This window comes from Dermacentor albipictus, chromosome 4 (assembly GCF_038994185.2).
Source record: "Dermacentor albipictus isolate Rhodes 1998 colony chromosome 4, USDA_Dalb.pri_finalv2, whole genome shotgun sequence".
In the NCBI taxonomy this organism is placed as follows: Eukaryota; Metazoa; Arthropoda; class Arachnida; order Ixodida; family Ixodidae; genus Dermacentor; species Dermacentor albipictus.
This window is the reverse complement of record NC_091824.1, coordinates 13080030-13092647: the sequence shown is the minus strand read 5'-3', so window position 1 is coordinate 13092647 and position 12618 is coordinate 13080030. Positions and strand designations below refer to the sequence as shown.

General features: G+C 44.8%; 1 protein-coding gene across 1 annotated transcript in view; it reads right to left on the bottom strand.

Moving 5' to 3' along the window:
* The window catches only part of LOC135917090 (alpha-mannosidase 2C1-like), a 232906-nt gene that overhangs the window by 156290 nt on the left and 63998 nt on the right, over positions 1–12618 (bottom strand). Inside the window, exon 6 of the mRNA XM_065450585.2 lies at positions 10855–10982. Coding sequence (XP_065306657.2) covers positions 10855–10982 — 128 coding nt within the window. The remainder of the gene's footprint in view (positions 1–10854; positions 10983–12618) is intronic.

The window sequence follows — 12618 nt, the reverse complement described above, 5'->3', positions numbered from 1 at the left end:
AATTACACATGAAATTTTAGGCAAGCAAAACCACACACATGTCACTGCCTGGTGTCCACAAATTATATTATAACAGGGCCCGCTCAATCAGGCGGGAGCTGGACAAAGCACTGCTGGCCTTCAATCTTACAACCGCCAATTTTCTGCTCGCACACCATCAGCGTACTGGGCATGTCATTGTCATCTTTTTTGGTCGGATCAAAGTGGCACGTAGTAGCACACTATAGGGCGCCCCTTCTACCCCCTTCTACCTAGGAAGTCGTGAGAATGAGATGAATGGCAAAGAGTGGATGGTAGTGGTGTGAAATGCATGCGGCGAGTAGGACTGTCTCTGTCAGGAGGGCAAGTGACAGCAGAACTGGCTAGAGCGTCAGAGTCAGAATAGGCAGGCTTCAGACTGTAACGGAGACCTATCTTCCAGGCCGTTAATGAGCAATAGAAAATATTCAGGTGCAAGCTTGAGTACCTTGAATGAACCATCATCCAGGGGCCGTAAGGGAGGACGCACAGCATCATTGCGCACAAAGACATGCATGCAGTTCTGAAGGTCACAAGTGACGTATATACGATGGGAAGAACGTAATTGTAGGGAGGGGGGGGGGAGGTAGGGGATGACAGTACACATAGCACTGCATAGGTGGTAGGCAGGGGCGTAGCCAGGCTTATGGGGCTTCAGCGACCCCCCCCCCCCCCCCTTGCCCCGAAATTTTCTCGTGCTGTCCATGCACATTCCACCCAAGCAATCCCCGGTGCCGGAAATCATTCCAAATTTTCTCTAGAATGTCTTTTTCACGCTGGGAAAGACATTTCAGCGCGAACCTTGAGAACTCGAGCTGGATTTCGCAGCAGTGCCCATGCACCGGGAGTCACATAACGCCAAGCAGCCCCATCCAAGCACAAAGTTTCAAGGGAGTTTTGATGGCGAATGGGCTCGCCACGGCATCTTGCGGAGGCCGCGGAGTATACGCAGCGCATGGATGTCAATTCCGAAATTTATGGGTGTAAAGTTCTCAAACTTTTGATGTGAAAGGTGCATTGACGTTTCCAAAGTTGTGCTTTAGATTTTCAATTGCAGAAGTTTGTGGGTTTGATGTTACTATAGATATTGGACGCCAAAGGTGCATTCACTTTTCTGAAGTCTTACATTGGACCATACAACGAGACAAGCCAAATCAACACACTATCAGACAAGTTGACAAAGCCAGCAGCAAGGTCAGATGAGATGAAGCGTTATAGTGGTTCATTTGTGCCGTCATGACACATAAAAAATATCAACGTATCTTTTTTTTTTTCGCCTACGCCAAAGCATCCATGTCAAGGCACTAAAGTCAGCCAAAATAAATGCGTTCTTATTTATTTTTTCGACTTCGACTTTTGTTCACTAGGAAACATTGAGCCTCTTCAATTTTTTGTCCTCACTGCCCTACCCACTGGCTGCCAGAGGCAGCCAGAGCGAATGCGTTTTTCTCATGTCACTGCGACCACCGCGCAGCGCACTTCGGTGCATGTTCGCCTTTCTGTGGCCGAGTGGATTTTCGCCTGGTAGAATTTTGGGCACTTTCTGGCTAGCAGATGAGAAAAAGAAACTATCATCGCTCGCCGCCATCACTGTGGGGACTCGACGAATTGCACCGCGTTTGCTTGAGCGCAACCTCTGCGGAAAGCCTTGTCTCGCCAGTGTAGGATACTGAGCAGTATGCGTATGGTTCTCGGTGGACCAAGTGTCTCACATTTTCTTCTATATTCTTTCGGGAGCTACATTAGGTGCCCAAAGTAGGCATTCGATTGCAACCAACATATTTTGCGCTTTTTCATTTCGGTGCCCCGGCCCCAAAAAAGAAGAAAAGAAGACATTGTTGTGGTGCAGCAAATTGTCGCATGGTGAAAGTTCGATTTTGTTACTTCTTCTTTCGCGTACAGTAATGGGCCACGGGACGCTTCAGTTGCCGGATAGTCTTATTATATAGTATTGCGATAGCAATTATATGGACGCTCCAGGCGAATTCCTGCCGTCGCCGCCGCCCTCATGTTTCGTATAAAGCCCAAGGGCGATAACATCGTGACTGCGCACCGCATGCTGTATGTGCGAGTGAAAGCGTGTGGGGGGTGGGGGTGGGGGGGAGAATGGGTGAGACGACAATGGTGGCTCAGTCTTGTGTGCGCAAAAAAGAAAAGCGGGGGGCAAGCGCGCCGCCTTCCGCCGCGCGCGATACATCGGAGGGAGTCGATGGAATGGGGGTGCAATCTAAGATTCTGAGAATCTCTGATTGCGCAACATGTTTATTTGCCTTGTTTGACGTATTGTATACAGTGAAATTTTTTAGATACGTAGATTTATTGGAGACTTATACGTATATTTAAATATCTTGTTGCGCGGTTTTGTGTATACGTGCAGTGGACTTTGTTTCCAGTGACACTTTTTTGCCTTTTATCAAGCTGTATCTTTGCATTTGTATATTCCATTGTATCTTCGCATTTCTAATGTACGAAGGGGAGTAAAATCAAAGTGAGCCAACCCATCCCGCGCAATAATTGTTCGGTCCATTATCTGCGAGGCATGCACGTGACAGAGGGGCATCTCTCTATTACAAAAGTGACATGCAGGTGTGAGTATCAAGATTGCTTGATGCTCTGATACACTGGGTTGAACATGGTTGCACGACATAACGGACGCTCTAGAAGTTGAGCAGCGTGGTTCCCTGAGGTTTTTGACAGCTGAAGGTATTTCCAAAAAAGAAATTAGTTGCTGTATGGCTGCCGTGTACGTTGAACATTGCATTTCATTGGCCACTGTGAAGCATTCGAGCAAACGGTTCAAAGAAGGACGTGAAAGTTGCAAAGACGATCCAAGGCTGGGCCAAAGCCATTGTGCAATCACTCCTAACAAAATTGCAAAGGTTGATGAGCTGATGAGACAAGAACGGAGGATAAGCATAGATGAACTGGCAGTGCGTGTGAACATCAGTCATTGTTCAGTTCACGCCATAATTCATGAACATCTCGGTTATCCGCTCTTGTGTGCGCAATGGTTGCCCAAGATGTTGAACTACCGCCAGAAGACGAAGAAGTTCAGCGCTGCCTTGACTCATTTGATCCGGTATTACAATAAGGGTGACGACTTCTTGTCTCCAATTGTGATCGGGGACGAACTATGGTGCCACTTCTACGAGCCTGAAACACGACAGCAAAGCTTATAGTGGAAACATTCGAATTCACCACCCTAAAGGAAGGAAAGGCCACCATTTCCGCCGGAAAGGTGTTGTTGACTTTTTTATAGATTGTCAGGGGCCATTACTGATAGAATTTGCTAAATCTTGAGACACTATCAATTTGTTTCATTATGTAAAACGCCAGCTCGGCTGGGTGTCACAATCAAGAACAAACTACGTGGAAAATTAACGAATGGGGTCATCTTGTTCCACGACAATGCCGTCCCCACGACGCTGATGTGGTTGATACAAAACTGGCAATGTTCATGTAAAAAACGCTGCAACATCCGCCATACAGCCCAGACCTGTCGCCATGCATCTTCCACTTTTTTGGAGCATCTGAAAAAACAGATCAAGCGAACTAGATTCGTGTCGAATGATGACATGAAAGAGTCAGTTACAGACTTTTTGAATCAGCAACCCAAGGAATTTAATGAGACGGGAATCACGCAACTCGTTAGACAACGGGAGAAATGTCTAAATGATCATGGAGACTACTTATAAATAAGGTACCCCGTTTGTCATATATTCGCATTGGCTGACTTTCACTTGACTCACCCTCGTTTATTTTTCAGAACTCCTGCTTTTTATACGTGCTCTCTGTTGCGACTATAATTTCGGTGCAATTACTCACAATACACGACCGGTGACAGCTGCTCCTGCATAATACATTGGAATAAATGACAGTGTCATTGAGATTTTTCACTGACCGTTGCACCTCAATCTAATTAGTGAATGGTGCACTAAGTGGCGCATGCAGATAAACCTAACCAAAACAGTCAACATGACATTTACTCGAAAGAAGAACCCTATAAATTTCTCTTACACCTTGAATAACAATTTAATAGCTAAAGTAACACAGTTTAAATACCTAGGTGTTTGGTACACCCCAGAATTATCATGGCAGAAGCAGGTTAACTATGTAACCGCTAAGGCAGGGAAAATGTTAGGTTTTCTTCGTAGGAACTCCAGAGCATTCAGCACGTCTACACGAGAGCTGCTGTACAAGACGTACGTAAGGTCCGTCCTTGAGTACGGCTGTGTAGTTTGGGACCCTACGACGGCACGTGACATTAATAAACTTGAGAGGGTACAGAATTTAGGTGTGCGGTACGTGTCAGGTCGATACAAAGTTAATTTCAGCGTTACGAGTGCTAAGGAAGAGTTTAAATGGGATACCTTGGAGGTACGACGCAGAGGGCTGCGACTGAAACTTTTCCATGCCATATTCTACGGTACAATTGGTATAGAAAGGGACAAATACATAATGCCACCTCATTACCGATCACAACGCGTGGATCATGCGCTAAAGGTACGGGAAGTTCCATGCAAGACAGAACTGTATAAGAAGACATTTTTTCCAAGAACTATACAGGAATGGAATAGGTTACCTGCCAGTGTCGTCAACGTCGTGTCAAATGATGTATTTTTTGCCCTGTTGAAGTGACTCAACTAGCCTATTTCTTTTTACCTTTAGATTGAATTTGCCCATGTATAAGTTACCGTGTTTTGAAAATTCTGTAAGTTCTGTTGAACTTTTGTTGTTTTTTCTCACGTCGGGTAAAAAAAAAAAAAAATTTGTGAAAGTTTATACCTGTTCTGTTAAACCTTTCCCCCCACTGTAATGCCCTTTGGCGCCTGTGGGTACTGAATAAATAAAAATAAATAAAATAAAAAAATATGTACAAGAATCAAAACAAGGTTCTTGAATGACAAAGTTTCATTACAATATTTGTCCTCAGGTTGGTAATTTCATGGCCTTTACATTTTTCATATCAGCGGCATGCACTGCCTTGCTGGTTTCGAGCTGATATAGTTCTAAAGTTCGTGTGATATTTTATTTACTTATTAAATAGAAAAAAAAAATGGGAACATTGATATCGGTTATTTTGGGCACAATTTTTGGCACATACAAGTACATATATTCTTTTATGAAAAAATACATATTTTACTTGTTCTGACAGTGCGTAGCGTTCAAGAATTCGTTTGCATCATCTTTAGCAATGACAATGGAGTTATTATTCATCTATTTGATCCCCAGACAATTTGTTTAAGAGGAAGCTTTAGCTCGCGCCCAACTCCGATACGGCCTATTCAAATACATGTAAAACGTAGAGACGCTTTTCTGTGATAACCCCCGGATTGCTTTTAATGAAATTTGTTGCATTTGAGAGAAAGTTAAATTGTAGTGTCTGTTGGAAGCGGAATTTCGATTTAGGGCCGGAACATTGTTAAAATATTTTGAAAAACTCAAAAGTTAAAAAAGAAATAGAAGCATGACGTTTACAAACTAATAGCTCTCCACGAAGCACACATGTGGCTGTTCAGTAAACGGCATCTATTATAGTTAGGTGGTGGGCGGATGAGATTAAGAAGTTTGCAGGGACGGCGTGGCCACAATTAGTACATGACCGGGGTTGTGGGAGAAATATGGGAGAGGCCTTTGCCCTGCAGTGGGCGTAACCAGGCTGATGATGATGATGATGATCTATTATAACAGTCAAAGCGGACAAATTTGCTGTGTCAATTCCTATCTTACATGAATTGGTTACGTTGTGTACAAGGATTCTGCGAAAGCCGTATTTCCATAATGCTAAATTTCTTGAGATTCACGTGTAACATAGAAAATTTTCCACTGTAAACATACTATTAGGTGTAATTCACAAAATTGTGATATCATTTTTCATTACTGAGTTTAATAGTTTTAAACTTGATAGTTTAGATTTTGCAAAATTTGCGATCTTGGTGAATTTTTAACAAAGGATTGACAATCTAAATGAAAAATTTGAAACCAAAATTCACCACAATTTAAGTTTTTCTTTTAAATGCAACAAACCTCGACAAATTTGGTGCATTGGTTGCCGAGAAAAACGAATTTTCCTTCTACATGTATTTAGATATGAGCACCTGAGCTAAAGCTTCCTCTGAAGGAGGAGACCGAGCCGCAATGTGAGCTCCCAACGAATGAAATTTCTGGCTATGCCACTGGTGGTAGGCAGTCGGAAACATCACTAGGTACGGTGGGCAAGTCGTCGGAGAATTTGCCAGGGACTCAAAGAGTGGTGCCAAACATAAGCATGGCGGCACTGGAGGAAGAGTCACTGCAAAACGCAGTGTGGACGGCAAGCATAATGAAAAGAAGTCGCTTGATCCATGATGAAGAAAAAGTAGAAGCCATGAGTGAAGCCTTCAGTTGGAGGTGAAAACGTTAAATGATCCCACTGGATATCGGTTGATGAAAGGTAGTCTTGATGTGATTGATGCCGAGGAGCCAAGACAAACTGGCGAACAATGTTGAGCTGATGACCACGGTCTGTCGCCATGAAGGAATGGTGGTGGAATGTGGACCGTGGACCGACTGTAGCGGCTGCGGCTAATCCAGAATGTGATGAGTGCTCGAGCTTTTGACTCCGTCGTTATGTCCAGGAGGGGCATCGCTTCGGGCCATCTGATGAACCTGTCAATGCAGGTTAACATGTAGTGATGATTTCCGCAGAGAGGAAGGGGGCCGACAATATCGACGTGCAGATAGATGAAGCGGATGTCTAGGGAAGGGAATGTGCCAAGTGGAGTCGCAGTATGGCAATGCACTTTAGACTGTTGGCAGTTGAGGCATGCGTGTGACCAGCGACAAACGTCTACACTGATACTTGGCCACACATAATGTGAGTGAGATCAGGATGGGCCAAAGAATGGAGGGCATCAAGGACGGTCTGGCAGTATGGGCGAGGCACATAAGAACGAGGACATCCGGTTGATGCATCACAAACAAGGGGCACGTCAGAGTCAAGGAGCAAGATATCTTCAAACACCAGAGAGGTGCTGCTTGTGCGAATCAGGTGGTACTCGGTGTGACTACTCTGGGCAGCAGCCATGGCTGTGAAGTCAATGACCAGTCGGCCCTGGTCTGTTGCAGGGTGGTGGCACAAGAAAGTGCGTCAGCAACGGTGTTGGATTTTCTGCTGACGTGAATAATGTCACTGGTGTATTCAGAAATTAGTGTTGTACAAATATTCGGGTTTTCAAATAGTAGTTTCGAATAGTACGCTAGTCGATATTCGCTTCGAGAGCAGCTGTAATATTCATGCTTTTCGAAGTGTTGGCAAGCTTCTGGTTGCGAGTTTGTTTGCTGTCTAATGCAGTCAACGACCCATTTTCCGGACGCCCGATAATTCAGACGCCTTTGCAGCACTGCAATGGTACCCCATAAAGTCAATGCATAACAGCGTCTAAAATTTGGAACACAAAATCCCATCACTGTCTGATTTTCCGGACTTTTTACCATGACCACAGGTCCAAAATGACATTGATCGATGCCACCACCGCCGCCATTTTGATTACCTCATTGCCTGGTACAGGTGCTCTCGCACACAGATCCACTGGCAGTCGTAGCCACCACTGCAGCAATGCTAGGCCTAGCTACATCGCCATTCGTGGCAATGTAGCTAGGCCTAGCAAACTGGACAAACTGCAAGAAGCTTGCAGTTTGGTGCAATGTTTTTCATTAAACAACTAACAAACTATCTTTAAGGACCTAGTTTTTTATGGTACCATGCAAAGCTCACCCTCGGTAATGTTTACACCTGCAGTGGTCACTTACAAAAGCACGCGAATATATTGTAAGCAGAATTTTTCAATCTGAGCAGTCTCTAAAAAAGTAGGAGTCCCTCCTCCAGCAATGCTGAGATGTAAGAGCGATGTCGATATAGCCCAGCTTCCAAATTGTGAAAGCCGCCCATCGTTCTGCTTTTATAGGAGTGAGCGCAACTGGGGTCAACCACCTAGATTTTGACCTTTTCAAACACTTTTGAAAATAAAAAGCTGGTACAATAAGTTTGCACGGTTGTACACACCTTTCTCATATTTGTCCCGCTTTTGTCCACCAGTACACGCCTATGTCATGGCTCGCTGGCCCCCATTGTCATTGTTCTGTTGATAGACGAGCCAATCCAACTCATTGAAGGCACAGTAAGTGCCACTTTTCTACTCACTACAAACAAAGGCCTGTCTGCACATTGTAAGAAACAACTTATAACAAAGAAAAGTGTACTGCATTTCAACGCTAACCAGGAACCAGGAACCACGTACACTAGTAGGTCACATGATAGGCCTCTTATGCATCATGTTTTTGATACTTCGGGCACCAAAGGTCATTTTCCGCGACTTTCAGTGAAGAATTAAAGATACAAATGTACGTTCAATGAGAACCTATGGCTCGCTTTAGCCACAATAATAGGCAATCTTTCCATCGGCGGAGTTATCACAATTCATGTTCTGAGCGCTTGTCTGTCCCTTTAAAACAATTCACCGCTGTTAACAATGGCGCCAATTGTGCCTTTATAATCCTCGCCAATGGCTTTGAAGCTCGGAAAGCCCTATGCGTTGCAAAATGCCAGTTCCCGGGAGTCAGCTTCGCCTCAATACAGCAGTGTTACACGGCGAAGCACGAGCGCAGTACTGAGGTGAAGCATATCAAGAGTAGGAAGAGGCAATAGCCACGGATACAGTATGTATTCCTTAACCATACACACGTGCCCCCGTCGTCTCCTGTCACAGTAACCGATACACCTAATAAGTGTACTGGTAAGTCCTCAGGGCTATTTCAAACGTGCCTGTGGCAATTTGAGCGCTTAGGAGCAGTACAAGGCATGCATTTGTTTTTTTCGATCTGCCAGATTTTCTGGACGTTTTCGAGGCCCCTAGGGAGTCAGAAAAATTGGACGCTAAGGCACGACGTTTAAAATGAAACTAGACTTACACATTTGGGAAGCCGTATAAACATTAAGGTAGAAACTTGCAAATATATTAATTGTAGTCATTCCATCAACTTTGTAAGCCAATGGGCAAAAAAAACTGAGCAAGGAGCTCCAGATATGGTGCCTAGAAGGGGGCAGTGTGACGGGCGGTGTATCTGGGAATATAGTGAGCTTCTAAGAGTAATAACGACAGAATTATGGAAAGAGAAACAACATGTTCATTGCAAATGAAAGAATAAATCGAAAAGCTGGTGGAACAGAGAGGTACGAGAAGTGATCGCCGAATGACAGAAAGCATCCCGACAGCACAGGCAGGCAAAGAACGCGCAGTTGTCGCTAGATGAAGTGGCCAGTAAATGGGAAATACACCGGGAGAAAAAGTCTATGGTTTAAATACTGGTGTGTGAAAAAAAAATTTCGCTACCACGGACTCAGCTAGCTAACCGCGCACTTGGTTAGAAAACTAGCCTTTGTTGACAGCGGCCCGCAAATGTGCCCCTGTGGACCAGAAACACGCGACGCAAAGTAGGACACAGGTGTACACTCGCCCCAAGGGGCTCCCATGCAAAAAAGGGTGCCTCGCGAACTTGGGGGAGCAAACAGACACACAACCTTTCTCTTTGAAATGCAACTTTACTCTGTCAACGACACAGGCTTACTGTGTCGCTTACTGCACACCGCCAGGGTCATAAGACGCGGGGCTTGAGGCGGAGGGAGAAGTCTGCGGTCAGCGAATGGGGTCGAACCGGGGGTAGCGGCGAGGCTGCAGGCATGCAGCCCGCCGCTTGCGGGATTGTCTCCTCAATGTGTTTCAGGCACCTCGGCTTCTGAGAAAAACAGGGCCTGGTAGTGACGGCGCCGTGTTCGTTGCTTACAGGTGCAAGCGAAGATAAAAGGTGAAAGTGAATGTTGATTGTCAGAAATATGCGAGAAAAGGAAGGCCACACCTAGAATATTTTAGAACCACATAATATTATGAGGGAAGAAGTCAACAACAACACAACATATCCTAGAGGAAGATGGAAACAAACTGGATGGGCAAGTGACGTTAAATTTAATCCGGAAAATAACAACCGAATCTTTTCAAGGCAATGACAAAGTTGCTATTGAGGAAGAAAAGAGAATGAAAGAGAACCATATAGAAAAGGAGCTGGTGCTGACAAATCTCAACTGGAAGAAAGCGGAAGAGAAAATTCCTAAGCACAGAGCCACAGGGCTAGACGAGGCTCCCGTTAGGCTGATTGATGAACTGGGACCAAAAAGTAAGGGAGCTCTGCTGAAAGCAGTGAAAAAAACTTTAAAAGATAGAAGAATACCAGACAGTTGGCGACAAAGTAGAATGAATTTAATTTATAAGGGTAAAGGGGGAGAAAGAATTCACTCGTACAGACCATTGGCTATTACATCGGCCATTACAGTCCTTCGTTGCTTGAGAGAGCTTACTTACTGGTTCCCTTAGTGCGCTGCCTCAACAACTTCAAATGCTGCTTCTGAAGCCAGCCTAGTTACGGCTTCATTCATTACCTCTATGTCATCTACATCTCCTTGTTCTAAAGCTTGCACTACAATGCCTACCTCAAATATCAATGCACTTGTTGAACAACTTATGATTTGTGGTTTATACTGGCATTTCAGGGTCACTTGTAAGCTGCCAATTTTTATCACACAGCAAGATCTCAAGAAAGCTCGTCCCACATAGCTTAAGAGACTAGTGAAAACACTTGTCAGTTAACAATTAATTTTGCATGAAAGAACTTTGAGCTCGTAGTTCAAGGATCAGATCATTCAAACTGTTTTTGCATTTTTCGACGATGCTCAACTGCCAAAGGTTGGCCGTAGTGCCAACTAGCTTTATTCAGCACGATGCTGCAACAACGAGCAGGTCTTACCTTGGCAGGTTTCCATCCATCTCGACCCATGTTCCACCCACTGGGATGAACTGCCCTTTTTTGGTGTAGTGCTGAATTCTCTCAAACAATGAAGGGTAGCTGTCCTTGACCCAGGAAAGCTGCTGTGCCTGCCATAAGAACGTCTCATTTCACAAAGCAGTACGCAGTAACACCAAATGCGTTAGCACAAAGCCCTCCCAAAATATTTTTTTCAACTTTCCAAAAATTTATTTTTCAGGATAATGACATGCATCCATGAACATGTGCATAGAAACAAACAAGCACACAACACTCAGACTAGTTCCACATGTGCCCGGTTCTAGCACACACCCAATTTTTGTGGATTTAAAGTGAGAGAATAAAGGTGCACCTTAATGTAGCATGCCACCAATTTATAAAAGAAAAAATATAGCTTACCAACGACATTCTTGATCAGAAAAGAATGACACACGCAGAATTTTCCTTCACGAAAGAGTTTGTTTTTTGAATGAGCTTTCATAAATATAGCGGCACACTGCCGGTGCCGTTTGTACTTCACTGGCCATTGGCCACATGAAAGCGGTGTTCTCGAGTGATCACATTTAGAGATACTACTATCACTATCGTGAGATTTTACATAAATGTGCATTGGACTCGTTGAAGTTTGTGGCCAACAGCATTCCTGGCACTGTGCGCAGATCGCGAGTGTGGCACACCACCATAAAAGCTGGCGGCAGTATACGCCGACGTATTCGGTGTCGAGTCATGCGAAATCTCACAAAAGTAATAGCATCTCCAAAAAGATTGATTAGAAATAACGCTCCAGATCGTAGTCATGAAAAAAATTTACCCATAAGAACCTTCATGAAACCATGCTCTGTCGCCATCGTGCGATGGTGATTGACACTGCATCTGATGGTAGGCTGTTGCACACGCCACAAATGCAGTTTTGGTTTATTATGCGATTGTAACGCACCATAGAATTTTCAAACCCATTTTCTCTCAAAAATGGTGTTCGCTAGATTCAGGTAAATACTGTACCTATATGAAGCAATACAAAAGGCTGGACATGTTGCTATGGAAACATCATGTAATATTGCAGAAGATGCAGAACAACATAGAAGAAAACACTCCCAGAAAAAAAAGTATTGAAAAAAAATCAGAACCAAAATAATATATCTAAAGGTGTTTATTTGGCAGAGCTCGGAGCAGCGCAACGTCGACGGGCAGGGCAGTCACAGCTTCCAAGCACGAGAGCCGTTGCTGAGCAGCAGGAGCACTCCACCCACTGGCGTTTAGAGCCAGTAACACTGAGCCCACTAGCGTCTCTCTTCGCTACAATCACCCCTCAGGAGCGAGAAGGGAGCCGTCCGGCGACCTAACAGCTCGTCACGATGAGCGGGTCGTAGTAACGCTTTAAACGGTCAACATGGACAATGTCTCGTCCACGGCGGCGCATGTCTGAAGATGACTCAACTGGTTCTATGACATAGTTCACAGGAGATGCGCGTTCGAAAACATGATAAGGGCCTTCATACTTAGGGACCAGTTTTGATGAGAGGCCAGGGGCAGTTAAAGAAACTGAGAGCCACACGAGCGTTCCCGGATCGAAGGTGACCGTGGCAGCGGCGTCACCGCAAGTGCTCCTCTGGTGCTCTTGATCAGCGGAAGTAAAGGCCCGTGCGAGGTCGCGGCACTCTTCTGCATGTCTGACCGTGGCAGAAATAGGGACGCACTCGGATGCATCCGGCCGGTACGGAAGAATGGTGTCGATGGTGTGCGAAG